Source organism: Pinus tabuliformis, chromosome 4_1, assembly GCF_031772625.1.
Source record: "Pinus tabuliformis cultivar Carrire ecotype Pingquan chromosome 4_1, CPIR1, whole genome shotgun sequence".
NCBI classification, from domain to species: domain Eukaryota; kingdom Viridiplantae; phylum Streptophyta; class Pinopsida; order Pinales; family Pinaceae; genus Pinus; species Pinus tabuliformis.
In genome coordinates, this window is record NC_142303.1 from 404,302,495 (window position 1) to 404,324,797 (window position 22,303).

Consider the following 22,303-nt stretch of genomic DNA (forward strand, 5'->3'; position numbering starts at 1 on the left):
AATCCATAATGTCATCCATTCTGGGTAAGGGAAATCTATACCGAATAGTGATTTTATTAATAGCTCGCGAATCTGTACACATTCGCCATTCTCCACCCTTCTTAGGTGCGAGTACTAGTGGTACCACACAAAGGCTCAAACTTTCTCTAATCAGTCCCTTGTCCAGCAACTCCTGCACTTATTTACGAATCTCTTCGTTGTCTTTCGGGCTCATTCTATATGATGCCTTGTTCGGTAAGCTTGCTCCAGGTATAAAATCGATATGATGGCTAATGCTCCTCTTGGGAGGCAATTTATCTGGTAGATCGTCAACAAGAATGTCTTTAAATTCTTTTAACAGCTCTTGAATCTCTGTAGGCAATTCCAACTTTTCTGTGTTCAGCAACATCATTTTTTCCCTCCTTACAATCGCATAATTGACCTCATTTTCCTCAATCTGCTTCTCAAACTATTTTCCTCCTATGAACAATGCTTTTGTTCCACTTGGTTCTGCTGCATCCTCCTCCTTGATGGGTACAAGCATATGTTTGACCCCATCTTTCACAAATTTATAACAATTCGTCTTCCCATCGTGCATCACCTTCCAATCATACTGCCACAGTCTTCCTAGCAGTATATGGCATACGTCCATTGGCATAATATCGCAGACCACCATGTCTTGGTATTTTCCAATGTGAAATTCAACCTTGCACTGTTCATCAACTAATAGTTGGTGGCCTTTCTGTAGCCACGACACCTTGTAAGGTGTGGGATGCTTAAGCCGCTTCAATCCCAGCTTTTCCACCATTTCGGTGGCAACTAAATTCTTTGTACTTCCACTGTCTATGATCAATTTACAACACTTTCCGTGTGATTTGCAAACTGTTCGAAACAACGCCTTTTGTTGGGTCTGTTTAGCCATCTCCTTGGCTGGCTTGAACAATACTTTGTTCAAAACAAAAGCCTCTCCTATTTCTGCCACGTTCTCTATCTCCCGGGGCTGTGCTTTAGATTCCTCAGGCTGTGCAACAAATGCTCCCCTCTGGCCAGCATGCTTAGCTTCCAGGCATTCGAAGGATCTGTGCCCCCGCTTATGGCACCTGTAGCACTAGACATTAGTCCCCCCTTCCGCAACCATTTCCTCTTCCCCGATAATATGGTCGACCTCCTCTAGTGCTATCTCCCTTCTTTGTTGTCCCTGAAGCTCTAGAACTGCTGCCTTCTTCGCTGTTAGTGCCAGTTCTCCCTCTGCCATAGGACTGTCCTCATCCTCTGCCATTTCCTCGCTCTCTCCTGTTATTTTGTTTCCTGTTAATTTTCTCTTCAGCCTTTACAGCACTCTAAAAGGCCTCTTCTATATTTCGTGGAGAGAGAATACTGATCTCATCTAGTATTTCCAGTCTCAAGCCATTCATGTACCTCGCTATTTTTTCTAGAGTATCATTCGTATAACCAACCCGCAAATTTACACGATAAAACTCCTTTGTGTACTCTTTCATAGTCGTACCCTTCTGCCTTAAATTTTGCACTCGTCGATAAAGTTCGACCTGGTAGTCTTTAGGCAAAAATCTGCCTTTCAATTTTGTCACCATCCTTGGCCACTTTCTTATAGGTAGCTGATTCATTCGTCTCTTGTCCGCTTGGACACTATACCACCATAAGGCGGTGTGTCCTTTTAACTTTGTCGCAACAAATCTAACTCTTTTGTCCTCACTGATCTCTTCATTTTCAAAATGCTTATCTAATTTGCTTACCCAATCCAGCAAAACATCTGCGGACAGACTACCATCACAGTTAAGGATCTCGGGTTTGGGTTTGCTGCTAGCTAACAGTATCGATCTCAACAGTCTTAACTCTGGGGCTTCTTCCTATGATCCATCTGTAGCAGTTCCTGCCTCTTCTTCACTTTCATCCCCAATTTCGGGGTCTCTTCTTCTACCTGCCTCTACTGCTTCCAAGCGAGTAGTAAGGATTCTCAACTGTTCCCTCAGGCCATCGTCTGCTACTCTACGTGCACCTCTTCCACGTCCTCGTCTTTTTACTTCCATATTCCTCTGTTTCCTTAAAATTCAGCTTTGATACCACTTGATGGGGCCAGCCCACATGGTCCCGCTGCCAATGCGCTGATGGTGTTATGTACCAGCAATGAATATAATAATAATAGGGATTTTGAATATATGTGTTGGTTGATTTTTAATCTGTGCTGTATTGATTAGAGTTACGGTGATTGTACCCTGGTTGCTTGCCCGATGGACATCTGTTCCTCCTCGGGATACTAAAAACCTGCATTGGTTTGGGGTTTTACACCTTCGCGCTCATTTGGTTCTCGTTGTTTCTCCCGATCATTTGCTCTACGAGCTCTCGGCGATCCCTTGTAGCTTCTGTGGTTTTCATTGGATTTTTCCTAAGGCTTGTCTGCCTGGTTTACTGGTTATGTGCTCCTGGTTGCCTTCTCGGCCTCGGTCGTTTAGGTCTCGGCCTGGAATGCTTCTGTTCTTCCGGCGATTTATTAAAACTCTGGTAAGTTTTGCATAACTCTATTCTTCGGCTTGCATGTTGGCTGTTACTGTGAATTGGGGTTTTACTTTAATGGGTCCCCGCCTCTATGCATTGTTGTCTGTGTCTCGTGAGCGGTTACAGTTGCTCTGCTTCAGTGGGCCTCCGCCTCCATGCGTCGCTGTCTGTGTTTTATGAGGGTTTAAGTTATGTGATAGCTGTGTAATTCTTGGTGGTATTTCTTTCAGTACTGGTTCAGCTTCTCCTCAGACTTCGGCAGTTTTGTAGCGGCATTCTCCGTTGGGTTCTCTACCATCTCTTTCGGTAAGTCTCTGTTCTATGCCGAATATTTGCAATTCTCTTTTACTTGTATCTTATGTCTCGGATCCTTCGTGAGCAGGAGGGTAACTTCGTGGTAGAGTCGTGGCTATGGTTCGTCAGATAGGTATTGTGACACTGTGGTTCGTTTCTTGTTCTTTTCCGTTACTTTTCACTTTATTCGTATTGTTTCCTGGAGCCTAACCACTTTTGGTTGTTCTCTTGCAGGTGAAACCGCTCGAGGGTTTCGGTGTCTGAGCTCTCAGCTATTCGAGCAAACATGGGTAGCTTCTCTGTTGGTCTGGTAGCTTACTTGTATAGATGTTTCGATTTTATTGGGTTGAAATTTCTTTGCTAGACTTAGGCTGCTCTCTGTCTGTACTTAACTCTCTGGTCGTTGGGCACAATGTTGGCTATGAATTGGGTCCTACGGGAATTGGCTTCTATTTGCTTTTAGTGTTGATTTCCCACGACTGTAAACTGAGTTCAGTCTTCTACTTTGGATAGTATGTAATGTATGATGAATTTGGGCGGTCGTATTTTTATAACCTTATGAATTTAATAATGGAATAGATTGGGTCTTTCAATTTTCTGGTTATATTGATTCGTGCTGTTACTTTTCGTCCAACTTGTCTATCTTCTTCTCCTGGTTCAGAACCGGTAGCAGTACATTGACATTATTCACATAATAGAATATTAACAAAAGTTACACAACCATTGAGGACGTTGTAGGATTGTGCGTGCACAGAATAATTATATTTCTTTCTCTCTATTAATTTCTTACACAGTCGAACCATGTAATGGGCCTGTTTCCCTCCTTTAATAACACTGTTTTCAAATGATTATTTTAACTGTTGTTGGTTTGTTTTGTTGGTTACATCAATTGTTTCTTATGTGGAACTTTTTCATAGTTGGCTAGTACACTTTCTTTTCATGTTGTTATAACAGTAATGTAACTGTCTGGAAACAACGACTCTAACTAATTACTACTGCTCCTAATTAAAAGTCATTACATTATTCTTAGGCAACTTTAATTAAAAAAAAGTAAAGTAAAATAAAAACAGATATACTATCCATCCAGCGAACTGTTTTCTCCGTCCTCTTCAGAAACCATGTCAACTTTGCTTTTGTCTTTGCCCTGTCAGCCAGATGCTCCTGCATTAGTGAGTGTAGATTGTCCCAACAACATTGACCATGAAAGATTTTCTTTATTAGCCAACTGGAACTCGGTAGATGAGTTTGAGTTTGACCAGACTTTGAATTTGTTTTTGCAGCATCATCATTCACAACTTAGGTGAACACTAAAAAAGAAAAGGCAGGCATCACATTAGAGTTAAGTTTTATGGTAGAATACTTTCCCTGAGTTAATTACTCAAACATATTTGTTAATACTCTTGAGTTTATGATAGAATAATTTCTTTGAATTAATTACTCAAACATATTTGTTAATACTCTTGATTCTATGATAGAGTAATTTCTTTGAGTTAATTACTCAAACATATTTATTATACCACGAACTTGGCTTTGGTAAATGACTTAATTTTAGTGAATTGATTGTGTTTTTAAATAACCATATAACAAGAATATCGATTGTGGTTCTGCATATTTATTATTATTTGAGCTACTGTAACATTTGTTTTCAAAACAAATTATGACGTGAATTATATTTCCTTATTTTCGAATTAATAAATATAAGGAGAAATTTGTAAAAGATCTGTAATATTCCATGTTTCATTAATGAATTGATGTTCTATTTTTCCATAGCTTCTTATATGATTTCCAAGGTTTAAATTTGAGTAACAAATTTGAGATTTGGCAACAACAAAAAAAAAAATTCCAACAAAACATACATATATTAACGTATTGTGCATTGAAGCATTTACATACGCATCTACAGAATTCATAATGAGATCATAATTTGGATTGCTTTACTTGCTTTATGAATTTTCCACCTGAAATAAAGTTGTAAAAAAAATTCCTATGGGATTAAACATTGTCTTAAATTTCAATCTGAAGCAGGCTTGTGTGAATTACGTACATTCTTATTTACATCAAAATGTTTAAACTAGCATTTGCACCAGATGTTGCAAAGGAAACGCCGTAAGGCATAAATTGAAGAATGCAAATACAACAAAATAATACTTTCTTGAAGAATAAAAATACTTATAATGAATTTATTATTAGATATTCATATATATTGCACTATATATTAGCCCCACTAATTTTTTCCCTTTATTAATGTAACCTTTCACCACTATGGTCACTATAATATCAAATACAATGTGTCTTAACCAAAAACCATTATGAAAGTCAAAATACTTATATGTCCCATATCCCATATAAACCATAATATACTTTCATCACTCTTGGAGAATTCCAAACCCTTCCAAAATACAACTACTAAACACTATTACCATTAAGAAAAAATGGCATTTATTACCTTATAATCCTTAAGGGAATAACTCTATTATTAAGTAAACCATAGTGCAATATGATTTTTAACACAATGAATTCTAAAAATTATGACCCCTAGTACACTCTCATCATAAACACATTGTAACTCCTAAAATGTTACAAGACATAAACTTTAATACCTAACACATTAACTATAACATTAAAACTATAACCTATATGTACTTAAGTTGTCTTAAAGAATCAAGTGTGCCTCTTCAAATTCAATCCCATGAGAAGTGGATATAAAAAATGTTGATTATTATGTAGATGATATTTTCACTATTGACATTGACCCCAAAACCATTTTATGGGAGAAACCTATGGTAATGATGTTGATGGGTACTCATTATTCTCCCATTAAATGGTATAATGGTGGCCTACATTTTGTAAATAATTTAAGGTCTTAATGTTTGTATGCATCTGGCTCTTTTGAGGCCATGTTGGATTGAAAGTATGAGTTCAGGATTTGGGTAATTGCTAAAGATGGTGTCAATTGGACTTGCTGAATCAGAGAGGTGAACAAGAGCATGGATGCCATTAACAGAGTTTGCTTACCCACATCCTTGAGAATGTTGTTTTTGTGCTGTGCATATATCAACTGAGAAATACCCAGGTTTTTGAAGGTGATCTAAAAGGTGTTGAAGTTGTGGATTATTGAATCGGGTGTACATTCACTGACAGAGTATGAATGTTTTATGCGATTCAAGGTGGGCTTGTAATTGAAAATGGAGAGGAAAGAGAATGACTTAAAAGAGCTAACGCAATAGGAACTGAGTGGCATTTTAACTAGGGGTGGAGAAAGACTCAGAATGCTCTTGATAGTTGCTTGTTGAGGCTTGAGCTTGAGTTGCCATGAGATACTGGAGATGGGTCTAATCAGAAAACCGCTTAGATAGCCTAAAATTCCAATCTTTGCACATTTAAACCTACTCTCAACCATAAAAAAACCACTAGTCTAGCCTAAATTACAACACAAAACAACACCAACCTATCTACTGTTAGGCAACTAATTGGCCAAGTGAACGCATTTAGTGCTCAAATAGTAGAACCAACCCAACGTTACAGAAGTATCGATTCAAAACAGAACATGCAGAAACCCATTACACAACATTAATGACAAGTATGGTAGTCGCATAACAAACCCGATGATACAGAGACCTGACATAAAAACCCAACCCCCTTATGCAGGGGACCATTAAAGAATAGTTGAACCAAAAAAAAGTGTCTATGTGACATCATAAACCAAAACTATTTAGTGAAATGTGTCATTTTTAAAAACACCTATGGAAGAAACCATAACGATGAGATAGTAGAACCGTATAGTGCATATTCAGATTGCAATTAAAGAGATCAACAAAGAGCTAATCGAGAGCAAGAGAGGTCCAGATCAAAAAGCAGACTAGTTTACAGAACATCGAATACCAAGCCCAAAAAGCAGACTAGTTTACAGAACATCAAATACCAAGCCCAGGGACAGTTACCAGCATATAGCTCTACCATCAACAGGATTATTACATGGTCTTTGAAGAAATCCAAAGAAGAAAATAAACAAAAATAAAATCCACCAAAACCCCTCAAAAACCCTAACAAAACTACTGATATAGCCTAAAATTCCGAACTTTGTACATTATGGAGATGGCCCAGACCTTGTAAGAATTCTCATTTTCCACTCTGACTTGTCTTCCAAAGCCTACAACTCTTGTGAAAGCTTCATTGCTTGGGCTAACTTGTGCACCGCACAACCATGCATAGCACATTCAGAAAATCGAAAATGATGCCAATTAGCTTTTGCCGTGAATTTGAACAACATAACCAGAATTTACAATTCTTCTTTTAAATTCTTTTGCTATTTATTAAACGTAATTCATCCTCTCTTTCGATTCTGAAAATTAAAAGAAAGAGTAAAAAATAGTAGTAAAACTATATAGTGTATATTGAAAAATTTAACATGGGGATGTCTTTTCAATTCGTTTGTAGAGATCTGCACGCACGCACTTAAATGTTCACTCTTCTTTTGCCCATCATCCGATATCCTATTTCTGGTGTGCGAATCGAAGCTTAGTTTTGCACTGCAATAGGTAGGTGCCACTGCCAATTTTACACCAGTCGAGAAAGAAATATGTCGTCTACAATGGAAGATGTCCTGACCTAGGATGTGAATGTTGTCGAAAAGCTACTGTTCAATGGAATAAATCATCTTCAAGTTCAAGATAAATATATCCTGCCTCCCAGTGAACGCCCCCACCTGTCTGAGGTGTCTTACTCTGAGAGCATCCTGGTGGTGGATCTCCAGGACTTGGATGGACCTAACAGAACAAGGGTAGTTGAAGAAATCGACCATGCATTGCCTTCATTGCCCCTACAGTGTCCTTGATTGATGAACAACATTCAGTTTTGTACAAAGGATATAAGTTTGGAGAATTCATGAGAATTTTCTGGAGCCAGGAATTAAAGAATAAGACAGTGTTGGACCATTTCAAAATCGAATATGCAGAGAACAACGGTGAATGAAATTTGTTGTTGAATTCGATTTAAGGGAGCCATTATCAACACTATCACTATCATTGGACCATCCAATAAAATCGTTTCCCTCTAGATGAATAAAAGATGATTACATAGTTTTAACTATAGAACATAATTTTATTTTCAATTCCAATCTTTGCGCATTTAAACCTACTCTCAACCATAAAAAACCACTGGTCTAGCCTAAATTACAACACAAAATAGCACCGACCTATCTACCGTTAGGCAACTAATTGGCCAATTGTGTGTACGAGAGCATTGACATGCTTTGACATATGCCTTATGTGAACGTATTTAGTGCTCAAATAGCAGAACCAGCCCAATGTTACAGAAGTATCGATTCGAAATAGAACATGCAGAAACCCATTACACAACATTAATGACAAGTATGGCAGTGGCAGAACAAACACTATGATACACAGACCTGACATAAAAACCCAACCCCCTTATGCAGGGGACCATTACAGAATAGTTGAACCAAAAAAAAGTGTCTATGTGACATCAGAAACCAAAACCATTTCGTGAAACGTGTCATTTTTAAAAACACTTACGGAAGAAACCATAACGATGAGATAGTAAAACCGTATAGTGCATATTCAGATTGCAATTAAAGAGATCAACAGAGAGCTCATTGAGAGCAACAGAGATCCAGATCAAAAAGCAGACTAGTTTACAGAACATCAAATACCAAGCCCAGGGACAGTTACCAGCATATAGCTCTACCATCAACAGGATTATTACATGGTCTTTGAAGAAATCCAAAGAAGAAAATAAAAAAAAATAAAATCCACCGAAACCCCTCAAAAACCCTAACAAAACCACTGATATAGCCTAAAATTCTGAACTTTGTACATTATGGGGATGGCCCAGAAGTGCTCTTGCTATGAATTTGAACAACATAACCAGAATTTATAATTCTTCTTTTAAATTATTTTGCTATTCATTAAATGTAATTCATCCTCTCTTTCAATTCTGAAAATTAAAAGAAAGAGAGTAAAAAATAGTAGTAAAACTGTATAGTGTATATTGAAAACTTTTACATGGGGATGTCTTTTCAATTCATTTGCAGAGATGAGTAAAAAATAGTAGTAAAACTGTATAGTGTATATTGAAAACTTTTACATGGGGATGTCTTTTCAATTCATTTGCAGAGATCTACACGCACGCACTTAAATGTTCACTCTTCTTTTGCCCATCATCTGATATCCTATTTCTGGTGTGCGAATTGAAGTTTAGTTTTTCACAGGAATAGGTAGGTGCCACTCAAGGATAATTTTAGGGGCGAATGTTCGCCCTTTGGCGAAATTAAGGGGTTTTAAATTTTTAGTGGGCGAATATTTTGTATCATAGTACATTTTTACAAATCACCTCAAATAGCCCACCTTATTTTAACGGAGAGGGTAAAAAAAGTAAATTTAGCCCTTGAAATTAGGAGTTACAACCTTCCATTCGCCCATTTTCAAGAATAGGTTTTATTTAAGTGAATCCATTTGCCCATTTTCAAGAATAGGTTTTACTTAAGTGAATCCTATGGGCCAAATACCATATTTATAAAAGAGGTATGGTAAATTAATAAAAATATAAATAAATGAGAGGTATGGTAAATAAATAAATAAATAATTATATTTACTCCATAAGTCACCTTATATACATGTAAGGGTGTAAACAAATAAAAATATAAGTAAAGTGGAGGTATGGTAAATAAATAAAACATCTTTTTATACTTTAAAAGGTATGGTAAATAAATAAAAATATAAATAAACTAGACGTATCATAAATAAGTAAAACCTCTTTTTATATTTAGTCCATAACCCTCATTCTATTTATGAAGGCTTAAGAAAGAGGTTTTATTTAAGTGAATCCTATGGGCCAAATACCATATTTGTAAAAGAGGTATGGTAAATTAATAAAAATATAAATAAACGAGGTGAAACCTATGGCCAAAATACTATGGGACAAATACCATGAACTAGATTGTTATTAATACCATGCAAAAAACCATTATTAACCCTAATATTAGAGTTAATAAAAATAAAAATGGCACATGGTATTGACCCATGGTATTCACCAAAATGGCACATGGTATTGACCCATGGTATTCACGTTGAATGTAGCCTATTTAAATGGGGGAATTAAACCAGCATGTAGCCTATGCTAAGATTCACTAGGACTTTACAAAGTTTTATTATTTAGTGAAAGACTTGCCAAGATCTTACAAGATTTTATAATTGAGTAAAATATTCGCCATGCCTGGTGAGAGATTCGCCAAAAAATTCTATATACATATTATATTATTGATAAAATCGCCTTCCATTTTTCCTATATACCATGGAGATTCACCCATTTATTATATTTATAAATTTTGGGGGGGTTCTTAAAATTTTCCCTGGTGCCACTGCCAATTTTACAGCACACGAGAAAGAAATATGACATCTACAATGCAAGAAGTCCTGAACCAGGATGCGAATGCTATTGAAAAGCTGTTGTCCAATGGAATAAATCATCTTCAAGTTCAAGATAAATATATCCTCCCTCGTAGTGAACGCCCCCACCTGTCTAAGGTGTCTTACTCTGAGAGCATTGTGGTGGTGGATCTACAGGACCTAGATGACCCCAACAGAACAAGGGTAGTTGAAGAAATCTGCCATGCGTGCGAGGAATATGGATTTTTCAAGGTACATCATACTTCGATCCCCCTTCTCTTGCCAGTGCTTTTGTTTTAATATCTCTGGATTATCCTCTATGCACACCAAAAAGGCCCTATGTTACAAATTAAGCTTGCCATGGATATTATAGAATATTTCTTATTAGTTTTCTATTCCTGACGTTTTTGAGGCTATTACTTTCAGAGTTGTAGGATTATTTAATCTATATTTTTAATGTCAGTCTGATGTGTTAATAAGATCTAGTGACTGGTTCAAGTTTCATATCTGAGGGTATGTACTATTCTTTTTTATGGCCACATATCTTCTGGTTGATCTAAGTGAGTGCAGATAGTGAAACATGGCGTACTAGAAGGAACCATGAAAAGCATGATGGAAATTGCCAAAGAATTCTTCGAAATGATCGTGGAAGACCGAGCATGCCAGATTCAATAGAGGGTAAATAAAAGAAGTCCAAACTCTAGAGGAACGATATTGCAACAACAAGAAGTACTTATCTTGCATATGCTTTTATACAGAGAGATCGCAGGAAACTATGCTATGAAGGTGAGAGCTCTGATTTTAACGCTGCTAGCTGTCATTTTTGAAGCTCTAGGGCTCCATTATAGTTACTTGGATAGAATCTTCGGAAAACACACCCAACTAATGGATATAATGTACTATCCTCCATGTCTGAAACCGGATATTACTCTTGGCACACCATTCCATTTAGATGCGCGTGGCATCACTGTTTTAATGCAAGGCAAGGTCAGTGGTCTACAAGTACTCAGAAATGGAATGTGAGTTGTTGTAGAACCCATAACCAACGCTTTCATTGTTAATATGGGAGATCAACTGCAGGTATTTAACAAGAGCAAGAGCAGATCCAATACTTTATTTCCTCCTGAAAATTTGACAGTGTTATTGTTAATGCTAATGCTAATTCTAATAATTTATCAGGTTGTGAACAATGGGAATTTGAAAATGTTATTATTAATGCTAATAATTTGTCAGGTTGTGAGCAATGGTAGATTCAGAAGTGTGGAACATCGAGTAGTAACAAATGCATCTGCTGCACGTATATCAATTCCTACGTTTTATGGCCCCTCGGATGATGCCTTCATTGCCCCTGCAGCGTCCCTGGTTGATGAACAACATCCGGCTCAGTACAAAGGATATAAGTTAGGAGAAATCATGAGAATTTTCTGGAGCTAGGAATTAAAGAATAAGACAGTGTTGGACCATTTGAAAATCAAATATACAGAGAACAACGGTGAATGAAATTTGTTGTTGAATTTGATTTAAGGAAGCCATTATCAACATTATCACTATCACTTGACCATCCAATAACCCCGTTGCCCTTTGGATGAATAAAAGATGATTACATAGTTTTAACTATTGAACATATTTTATTTTCAGTTCCAATCTTTGCACATTGAAACCTACTCTCAACCATCAAAAAACCACTGGTCTAGCCTAAATTACAACACAAAACAACACCGACCTATCTACCGCTAGGAACTAATTGGCCAATTGCGTGTACGAGAGCATTGACATGCTTTGACATGTGCCTTATATGAAGACATTTAGTGCTCAAACAGTAGAACCAGCCCAATGTTACCAAAGTATCGATTCGAAACAGAACATGCAGAAACCCATTACACAACATTAATGACAAGTACGACAGTCACAGAACAAACCCTACGATACAGAGACCTGACGTAAAAACCCAACCCCCTTATGCAGGGGACCATTACAGAATAGTTGAACCAAAAAAAGTGTCTATGTGACACCAGAAACCAAAACTATTTCGTGAAACGTGTCATTTTTAAAAATACTTACGGAAGAAACCATAACAATGAGATAGCAAAACCGTATAGTGCATATTCAGATTGCAATTACAGAGATCAACAGAGAGCTCATCGAGAGCAACATAGATCCAGATCAAAAAGCAGACAAGTTTACAGAACATCAAATACCAAGCCCAGGGACAGTTACCAGCATATAGCTCTACCATCAACAAGATTATTACATGGTCTTTGAAGAAACCCAAAGAAGCAAATAAACAAAAATAAAATCCACCGAAACCCCTCAAAAACCCTAACAAAACCATTGATATAGCCTAAAATTCGAACTTTGTACATTATGGGGATGGCCCAGACCTTGTAAGGATTCTCATTTTCCACTCTGACTTGTCTTCCAAAGCCTGCAACTCTTGTGAAATCTTCACTGCTTGGGCTAACTTGTGCACCGCTACAGCCATGCGTAGCACATTCAGAAAATTGAAAACGATGCCAATTGGCTCTTGCCGTGAATTTGAACGACATAATCAGAATTTATAATTCTTCTTTTAAATTCTTTTGCTATTTATTAAACGCAATTCATCCTCTCTTTCGATTCTGAAAATTAAAAGAAAGAGAGTAAAAAATAGTAGTAAAACTGTATAGTGTATATTGAAAACTTTAACATGGGGATGTCTTTTCAATTCATTTGCAGAGATCTACACGCACGCACTTAAATGTTCACTCTTCTTTTGCCCATCATCCGATATCCTATTTCTGGTGTGCGAGTCGAAGCTTAGTTTTTCACAGCAATAGGTAGGTGCCACTGCCAATTTTACAGCACTCAAGAAAGAAATATGTCGTCTACAATGGAAGAAGTCCTGACCCAAGATGTGAATGCTGTCGAAAAGCTGTTGTCCAATGGAATAAATCATCTTCAAGTTCAATATAGATATATCCTGCCTCCCAGTGAATGCCCCCACCTGTCTGAGGTGTCTGTCTGAGGTGTCTTACTCTGAGAGCATTCTGGTGGTGGATCTCCAGGACCTGGATGGCCCCAACAGAACAAGGGTAGTTGAAGAAATCTGCCATGCGTGCGAGGAATATGGATTTTTCAAGGTACATCATACTTCGATCCCCCTTCTCTTGCCAGTGCTTTTGTTTTAATATCTCTAGATTATCCTCTACGCACACCAAAAAGTCCCTATGTTACAAATTAAGCTTGCCATGGATATTCTAGAATATTTCTTATCAGTTTTCTATTCCTGACGTTTTTGAGGCTATTACTTTCAGAGTTGTAGGATTATTTAATCTATATTTTTAATGTCAGTCTGATGTGTTAATAAGATCTAGTGACTGGTTCAAGTATCATATCTGAGGGTATGTACTTTTATTTTTTATGGCCACATATCTTCTGGTTGATCTAAGTGAGTGCAGATAGTGAACCATGGCGTACCAAAAGGAACCATGAAAAGCATGATGGAAATTGCCAAAGAATTCTTCGAAATGCTCGTGGAAGACCGAGAATGCCAGATTCAATAGAGGGTAACTAAAAGAAGTCCAAACTCTGGAGGAACGATATTGCAACAACAACAAGTACTTATCTTGCATATGCTTTTATACAGAGAGATCACAGGCAACTAAGCTATGAAGGTGAGAGCTCTGATTTTAAGGTTGTTGGCTGTCATTTCTGAAGCTCTAGCGCTCGATTCCAGTTACTTGGATAGAATCTTCGAAAAACACACCCAACTCATGGATATAATGTACTATCCTCCATGCCTGAAACCGGATATTACTCTTGGCACACCACACCATTCAGATGCACGTGGCATCACTATTTTAATGCAAGGCTAGGTCAATTCAGATGCACGTGGCATCACTATTTTAATGCAAGGCTAGGTGAGTGGTCTGCAAGTACTCAAAAATGGAAAGTGGGTTGCTGTAGAACCCATACCCAACGCTTTCGTTGTTCATATGGGAGATCAACTACAGGTCTTTAACAAGAGCAAGAGCAGATCCAATACTTTATTTCCTCCTGAAAATTTGACAATGTTATTGTTAATGCTAATGCTAATAATTTATCAGGTTGTGAGCAATGGGAATTTGACAATGTTATTATTAATGCTAATAATTTGTCAGGTTGTGAGCAATGGTAGATTCAGAAGTGTGGAACATCGAGCAGTAACAAATGCATCTGCTACACATATATCAATTCCTATGTTTTATGGTCCCTCGGAGGATGCCTTCATTGCCCCTGCAGCGTCCCTGGTTGATGAATAGCATCCAACTTGGTAAAAAGGATATAAGTTTGGAGAATTCATGAGAATTTTCTGGAGCCAGGAATTAAAGAATAAGACAGTGTTGGACCATTTCAAAATTGAATATGCAGAGAACAATGGTGAATGAAATTTATTGTTGAATTTGATTTAAGGGAGCCATTATCAACATTATCACTATCACTGGACCTTACAATAACCCCGTTGCCCTCTGGATGAATAAAAGATGATTACATAGTTTTAACTATTGAACATAATTTTATTTTCAATTCCAATCTTTACACATTTAAACCTACTCTCAACTATCAAAAAACCAATGGTCTAGCCTAAATTAGAACACAAAACAGCACCGACCTATCTACCGTTAGGTAACTAATTGACCAATTGCATGTACAAGAGCATTGACATGCTTTGACATGTGCCTGCTTTGACATGTGCCTTATTTGAACCTCCTCTTCAAAAAACAGTCGAAACCTCGAAGAAATTAAAAAGCCCCTTTTCAAACTTAAAAAGCGATTTTTTTTCAAACTTAAAAAAATTTAATTGACTTTGTACTATTCTACCTTTGATTTCTGTGTCCTGTACACATTCTCGAAACAAAAAGGGTCCTACGTTTGACAGGCGCAATGTCTCTTTTATCACCTGTTTCAACGCACACAAAGGTTAGGAGGAACTTTTTAATATGCCAGTGAACCTCAAATAAATCTGAAATGGTCAGGATCTAAAGATCATTACACTTCGTGTAAATTCCATGGATTTGTAGTCCTCCCAGTTTAACATCTTTTCCTGTTTCTGTTTTTTAGCGAGAAGGATAGCTTTGTGTTCTCTTTGCACAATATACAATTTAAAAAGGTTATTTTGATCCAGACGTGTAATCCATACAGTTTTCTTGTTTACAAAATTAATTTTTGTATATGAATTGTAACGGTAAAATTAATATAAATTTGTCAAAAAATATGCAAACTTTATCTTAATTATCTTTTAGAAAATTATGCTTCAAATTTTTTTATCAGTCCATATTAACTTAGATCTGCACATCTATCATTGAATTATATCCACACTATTATGATATTTGCAATAATAATAGACAAGACTGATGAGACTGAAACAAAATTTGGAACTTACCCTCAGTTGTTGAAGAGCTTTGGGATTCTCTGTGAGATACTAAACAGCCATGGTCATTGCGATGGAAGTGGTATCATATCCTGCCAAGAGAAGTGCAAAGAGGAAATCGACGATGACAAGATCGCTAAACTCCTCGTCGTCATGATCTGCTTGATACTCCAGCACTTTATCCAGGAAGTCCGTGTTGACAGACCTTCTTCCCAGCCTTTTTCTCTCAGAAATAATATTTGTTAGAGTCTTGGTCACATGATCTCGGCCCTGCAATATTACTTGAAGCATTAAAACTGCAAATTTTTTAGATAACTATAAATATTGTTAGATATTCATAATATAGTGATGGCCAAATAGATATTTATTTACTTGCAACTAAATTGTATTTCTTATTTCAGTAGTAACATGTTAGAAATAAATGAAATCAGAACTGTAAATATAGGTTTGATTTTTCAAATACTATTTCTTATTTCAATAGGAACATGTTAGATATAAATGAAATCAGAATTGTAAATATAGTTTTGATTTTTCAAATGATTTGTAGATTTTGTACATTATTTAACTTCCTTTTCGAACTGGTTTGGGTTGTGGGTGTGACCTTCAAACACTTCGTGTAAGTAGTGCCAGGAAGCTTAATTGGCAGCGCGCAGAGTCCTGACATAAAATCTGCAAACCTCTGCATGAGTATCTTCTATTCTGCAGTCTACGAGTCAAAACCAATGAGCCGATTCATCAACATGATAAATGTCATCTGCCCAGAAAAGTGAAATCCAGAATGAGCCATGGTATTATCTAAGCACTAGGAATTCAAGAATAATAGAAACTGAAAGTATTCTATATGTTTATTGCAGATTTCAGAAATATCTCAAAATCAAAATCAGATGGTTAGTCTTCAAAAAACAGTGGAAACCTCGAAGAAATTGAAAAGCCCCTTCAGTTGAAGAAACAATAGAAACGCCGAAGAAATTAAAAAGCCAGAGGAGCTGGTTGCAAGCACGGCTGAATCGCCTGTTGAAGTCGGTGGTGATCTAATGAAGGAGCTGGTTTGGTTGAATTTATTGGTGAAGAAAAAGAACTGGACGGTTGAAGAAGAAGTTGAAAAGCAAAGGAATACCGAGTCGGTTCACGATTAAGTAGGAGGAGTGGGTGGTGATCTAACGCCCAATATTGTTTTAATCGTCTAACATTTCATTGAACGTTGCAAAACTGTACACGGTGGCAGTTAGGTGAGTTCGTTTCAAAGAGAAATGTCGCGTAACTAGCATTTGCACCAAATGTTGCAAAGGAAACGCCGTAAGGCATAAAGTGCGGAAATCCATTATTCATATAGTGTGTGCATTAGGTCAATGACCTAAATATCAACATGTCTATTCACTTTTTCTAAATGTTGTAAATGACCAGAATTATAGAAATATTCCTAAATGTGTACCAATATTTATAGGCACACTCCTTATACCTTAAGATTTTTGGTTGCAGCTTTAGATTTGGAAGTCTTGAGATTTACCAAAGCTTCAATTCTTTCTTCTTCTCACTGATATATGAAATTTACAAACAACTTGAATGCTCACAAATTTTGTTGTAAAAATTATAGATAACAAATGTTAGAAATCTATTAATTTAGAAAAAGCTTTGTCAAAGATAAAGGTCTTATCGTGTTTGTCAATACATAGCATTGTATACTAGAGCTCATTTCAACTTTAAAAACTGGAAATTGAAAGAGAAAAAAAGAGAAAACATAAAGGAAATTGAAACAAAATTGTAATACGATCTTTTAAATGCATTAACAGTAAGCTAATGATATGTTCTTTAAAAAATCGCCCATGATATGTTCTCTATTAACGCAAGCAAGAGATATTTAGTTACCACTACAAATTGCTTTGACATTTGTTGTGGTGGTCTTTAACACTACATCTAACTAGTAAAGTTTATGTTCAAAAACACTTTTTTACGTTCCTGGTCTAAGTAGAAAATTGTTTTTTGTTAACCAAACTACAGAGAGCAATCTGCATGTAGAGGTTGTGTTCACAACAGGCAAACACTTGGTGAAGAAAAGGGACAAAAATATCATAGCTTTGGGGGTGGAAAGCTTTGTCAGGTTAATCAAGGCAGAAGTTGACTCAATTCAAGATTTTAATCTCAAGCAAAAATATCATAGCTTTGGGGGTGGAAAGCTTTGTCATGTTAAGCAAGGCAGAAGTTGACTCAATTCAAGATTTTAATCTCAAGCATGTCACATCCAAGGAGAGTGCCTTTGATCAGGTCTATATACAGAAGGGAAGCCTATGGGTCAAAAAACTGTAATTGCAGGAATTTCAACGGATAGAAAAGCCTAGTAACTGAAACAATTGGTTCAACATTTAGTCATTCTATGTTTTTTCAATAACATAAACACTGGAGCATGGCAGATGACTCACAATGCTCACACCTTTTTAGAACATTGATTGAAGGGGATTTGGCTTACTTATTTGTTTTATATTTCATTGCATATTTAGCAAATTAAAACATAAATTATGGACTAAACAAGAACATGCCCAGGGATAGAAAATTCTTAGAAAATGGTTGTCGGCATTCTAATCCAAAGAATTGGAAAGAATCCAAAAACTTGTCAACTTTAAATGTTGCAAGCATGCCAAATTCATTATCTGTATTCAGTGCTTCAGAAATGTCTCAAACATCAGCTCTAGATCTTCTTCTTGTGCATACATGCCTACGCTTGCAACTTTCAAAAAAGGGGTCATGCCTTTCCACCTGCTCACAAAAATGATTTGTGAATCTTATTTTTCTTAATGTTAGATATTAATTTACCAAATCCTCGACAAATGAATAGAAAGAATTTAATGATAAAATGGAAATTTCGAAAAACATCGCAATTAAAGATATAATGCATTGAACTTACAAACCACCAAAAAACTGGTACAAAATATCAATGGACATTATCACGACCAAATGCACACCAAGTGTAAGAAATATTATTTTCAGTATCAACAATCTAGCACATTCAAAACTAATATTACACGCAACTGCCATTTATGCCAAGTCTCCTTTCCTTGCACAACATAACATCTCACTCTAGATGCAAGTTAAACATGAAAAAAATTGTGTAATTAAAAATTGAAAAACAGTGGGTTTTGAATACATAATGAATACAAAAACTGTAATATAGATTTCAATTTTGACTTACGAGTTACCATTTCAAGTTTGTACAATACCCGAAATTTCCAGCATCTCCCCATTCAACTCTCTTCATCTGCAATCTTCACTATCTGAGTTCCAAGTTCTAAAGCTCAGATAGAAACATTACAATGCCTAGGAATCAGACACAAGAAGCAGCCCACTTGAACAATTAAAGTGGCCCTTGAGGGGCAAACAACTAAACACGAGGACTTTAATTTGGTTAAGATGTCATGACAGCGCATACTTTTTTGCCAAAATCACCCAGGGATTTGCACATGGCTCCAATTGATTATTCATGGCTCAAGAAATTTAACTTTAGTGGTTGCCTTAACATACAACCATCTTCACTGCTGAACTTTAACCCCACTTGAAAAAGCCTAAAATTAGAAGCTCAGACAAAGATGGATATTGCAATTTCAAGCTAAAACATGAAATGGCTATTCATACATCACTGCATAAATTGAAGCACTGATTCCTTACCAGTGCTTCTTGCACAATAACTAAATAATAGAGGCCAATATAAAAGGAATCGAACTCAATCCACAAGCAAGGTTCCACAGTTCAATCAGCCATTTAATACCAACACCATAATGCCTTCTTATTAGTTCAATGGATTGGTATAAGCACCGACTGGAAATCTGATCAAACTTAGCCATGTAGCAAATGAGTAGACAAAATCAGTTTAGAGATTTCCCAAAATCCTCCATTCAAACTCGCATCTTTGGTGGCTTTCTGGTACCAATCATCTTGTTATAGAAACCATCACCTCCAAGAAATCAGCAACGAATCTATTGGGTTTCGTTTGTGAATATACAGATGCATCATCAATAGATAAGAATAAAAATCACAATCTAAATATGAAGCCCCATATAACCATTTTATTTAGGGATAGTTCCATCACTACCATCAAAAACCTGGCCACACAATTAGCTTGCTTTTCTATTGTTACACTCGTCAAGTTGTGTACCACAACCATAAAAGGAAAGGTCTTTATAATATTCAACTACAAGAAAACTAACTTGACCAATTCTAGATCAATTTGAAATGGCCAAGATCTCTGCAGATATTTGTACTGGAAACCAACCTAGCTTGAAAATGGGTTGCACAAAGCCGTAAAAAATAAGCTATCATAAATAGAGTTATTACATGCACAAGGTGCTTAAAACCCTCCTCCTCACATCCTTTTACAAGGAGGATGCACAAATTGCAATATTATTTTATTGTGAATTACACCAGGGAATTCCTAGTATGATGAACTTGATTGCTACATCTTGCTAGCAAATATTATACAACAGAGACACTGAACTTGCTTGCTGCAACCTTACTAGCACATAATCTGCAACTGACACACCAATATCTTGAAGAATTCCCCCAGAGCTCTTGATAGTGAAGTGCTTTGAAAGTTTGAAGTTTGAATATTAGCCACCATATCATGTGATTCTTGATTATTATTTGCATGGTTAGAACTGTCAAATAATATTCCTTTGAGGTCCCAATTGCATTAGAAGGAAGTCCAACTAAAGCATGCCGTTGAATATCGAAAGTCATACAGGCAGATACAATGTACAAGCATCATAGAGCAACTCAACATAAATACAATGAGCAAAGGAACCCCCTCTTCTGAAGAACCACAACATCTCTTCCATGACTAAGCAGCCATGAAATATGTAATAATAAAAACCATAACCATCCCTGTTAAACTGATTTTGACAATGCTTCAGAGGAAGCTACATTTTGCTCATGATGATCAGAATGATATCTGGAGCTATCCTGTTCACATTTCCCCAAAACCTGCACAGTTGACATGAAATCCTTCATAACCCACGGATGCCTTGCAACAGCCTCTAAGCTCATCCTTTTCTTCGGATCTGTGAAATCCAATAGTGGCAGCTTTATTATTATGGTGAATTTCAAAATTTGCAGCAATGCAAATCTTAAAACTAAAATCTGCTCTGTAAAACATTCAATTGAGAAAAGTCACTTACCCTTGCAAAGAAAACCTTTGAGTAAGTTTGCAAGTGCTGGATTCATATCCTCTGGAAGTACAAGTGGATCATGAACAATCTAAGCCACCATCAGTAACAATAAAATAAGTATTTCCCTCCATCCGGCCTGTCTGAAAAGTCAAAAGCAGCAGAGATTCATTTACCTTGTCATATGTGCCTTGCAAGGAGTCACCAATGAAGGGATAAGAACCTAACACCATGCAGTATAGTGTCACACCCAATTCCCACACATCATCAATTTTACCATGATATGTCAAGCCTATTGAAAACAGGCAACAAAAATTGTCAGGCCTATTTTGACAACTGAAGTATCTGTCCTTTAACATGTGACCCTTTCTTCCTTTCCTCTGGTCTTTCATTTCATTCAACAGGCTTTTGTTTACAAGAGAACAAGCATGAATTGAAAATATAATATATGTCGAGTATAAGAATGTAATCTGACAACAAACAAGATGGACAATATATCATCGAAGATATGAATACAGTACAAATTAGCAGCAACGATTGTCCAAATCTTGAGCAGATGGTATTTGTATAATTAGCAAAGTTTCAAGCACTCTTCCTAGGCAACATTCTGGTGCAGTAAAAATAGGAGTACCAGGAGACCTTCGAAGCTCATCATTGCTGCCCTGTATACATCCAAAGGAACACTGGATTTTGTAAAACATTTCCTCCCGGTAATTGAATCCTCATTGTCCAACGTTAACATTTAATAAAAAATACTCACCTAACAATAGTCAACAGTAGGCATTTGTAATTGTCTATAACTATGAAATGGTGCAGTTTGAGAGGTCATGTTTAGAACACACTCACTATCAGAAAGGAAGGTACACTCAAAGAGCAACTTTCTTACCTCAAACATCCTGCTAACACTAAAGTCAGAAATCTTAACTATTCCATCGCTGCCAACCAGAAGGTTTTCTGGTTCGATATCTCCATGAAAGATATTCTGCACAGTAATTTTCAGGTTCCCAACTAAGAAAGTGGATGGAGGCAAGTCCAAATTCAACACAGTAAAAAGAAGATAAGTCCAAACTCATCGACCTCCTTACGCTTTGGGGGGACGGACTCCTGGTTGTTTCTTTTGTGGTACAATTGTATTTAAATGGTGTTGGAAGATCATGTGTGTAATGTAATTCACTAAAGAATTAGTACTAGAGCTATGAAGATGAAACCTAGAGGACGAGGGAAATTGCTTCTACGTGGTTTGTTGCCCTAACTGGAGTTGGAGGTTCCCAACTTTGGAGAGAATGATTGGTATTCTCCTTCAAATTGTTTTAGTGAAAACAAGGTATGCAATATGTAAATATTTCAAAATTTGGTAACAAAACAATGGCATAATCAAAGCTTGAATAAAACCTTTTATGATTTATCCAATGAAATGAAGGAAAAAAAGAACAAGATATTGAAAATAATAGTAGTAGATTCATTCAACAGGCTTTTGTTTACAAGAGAACAAGCATGAATTGAAAATATAATCAACAAACAAGATGGACAATATATCATCGAAGATATGAATACAGTACAAATTAGCAGCA

At 36.5% G+C, this 22,303-nt stretch overlaps 3 protein-coding genes and 1 pseudogene across 3 annotated transcripts; 2 read left to right on the forward strand and 2 right to left on the reverse strand.

Annotated features, from left to right (window-relative positions):
* Positions 1-1,319: 1,319 nt before the first annotated feature.
* On the reverse strand, positions 1,320-2,027 carry LOC149176037 (uncharacterized). The gene is made up of 2 exons (XM_089421323.1): positions 1,919-2,027; positions 1,320-1,804 (listed from the first exon to the last, which is right to left on the reverse strand). Exons 1-2 carry the CDS (start codon positions 2,025-2,027, stop codon positions 1,320-1,322), a joined length of 594 nt encoding a protein of 197 aa, XP_089277449.1.
* An 8,181-nt stretch (positions 2,028-10,208) lies between these two features.
* On the forward strand, positions 10,209-10,868 carry LOC149176038 (protein DMR6-LIKE OXYGENASE 1 pseudogene; annotated as a pseudogene).
* Positions 10,869-10,973: 105 nt separating this feature from the next.
* On the forward strand, positions 10,974-14,473 carry LOC149176039 (protein DMR6-LIKE OXYGENASE 1-like). The gene is made up of 4 exons (XM_089421324.1): positions 10,974-11,180; positions 11,427-11,578; positions 13,186-13,312; positions 14,333-14,473. The coding sequence occupies exons 1-4, from the start codon at positions 10,974-10,976 to the stop codon at positions 14,471-14,473; spliced, it is 627 nt and encodes a 208-aa protein (XP_089277450.1).
* Positions 14,474-20,187: 5,714 nt separating this feature from the next.
* On the reverse strand, positions 20,188-22,070 carry LOC149176040 (serine/threonine-protein kinase GRIK1-like). The gene is made up of 3 exons (XM_089423014.1): positions 20,909-22,070; positions 20,745-20,823; positions 20,188-20,627 (listed from the first exon to the last, which is right to left on the reverse strand). The coding sequence occupies exons 1-3, from the start codon at positions 21,122-21,124 to the stop codon at positions 20,455-20,457; spliced, it is 468 nt and encodes a 155-aa protein (XP_089279140.1). The 5' UTR covers positions 21,125-22,070; the 3' UTR covers positions 20,188-20,454.
* Positions 22,071-22,303: the final 233 nt, after the last annotated feature.

Bases quoted from the DNA above. Each gene is read 5' to 3' on its own strand.
- LOC149176037 (XM_089421323.1), bottom strand. From the start codon at position 2,027: ATGGAAGTAAAAAGACGAGGACGTGGAAGAGGTGCACGTAGAGTAGCA. The intron at 1,805-1,918 runs GTAGAAGAAGAG...CGATACTGTTAG, and splicing joins CTTGGAAGCAGTAGAGGCAG to CTAGCAGCAAACCCAAACCC.
- LOC149176040 (XM_089423014.1), bottom strand. From the start codon at position 21,124: ATGAAAGACCAGAGGAAAGGAAGAAAGGGTCACATGTTAAAGGACAGA. The intron at 20,824-20,908 runs GTAAATGAATCT...ATGGTGGCTTAG, and splicing joins TGCAAGGCACATATGACAAG to ATTGTTCATGATCCACTTGT. The intron at 20,628-20,744 runs GTAAGTGACTTT...TGGATTTCACAG, and splicing joins CAAAGGTTTTCTTTGCAAGG to ATCCGAAGAAAAGGATGAGC.
- LOC149176039 (XM_089421324.1), top strand. From the start codon at position 10,974: ATGAAGGTGAGAGCTCTGATTTTAACGCTGCTAGCTGTCATTTTTGAA. The intron at 11,579-13,185 runs GTACAAAGGATA...CACCTGTCTGAG, and splicing joins GATGAACAACATCCGGCTCA to GTGTCTGTCTGAGGTGTCTT. The intron at 13,313-14,332 runs GTACATCATACT...ATAATTTGTCAG, and splicing joins AGGAATATGGATTTTTCAAG to GTTGTGAGCAATGGTAGATT.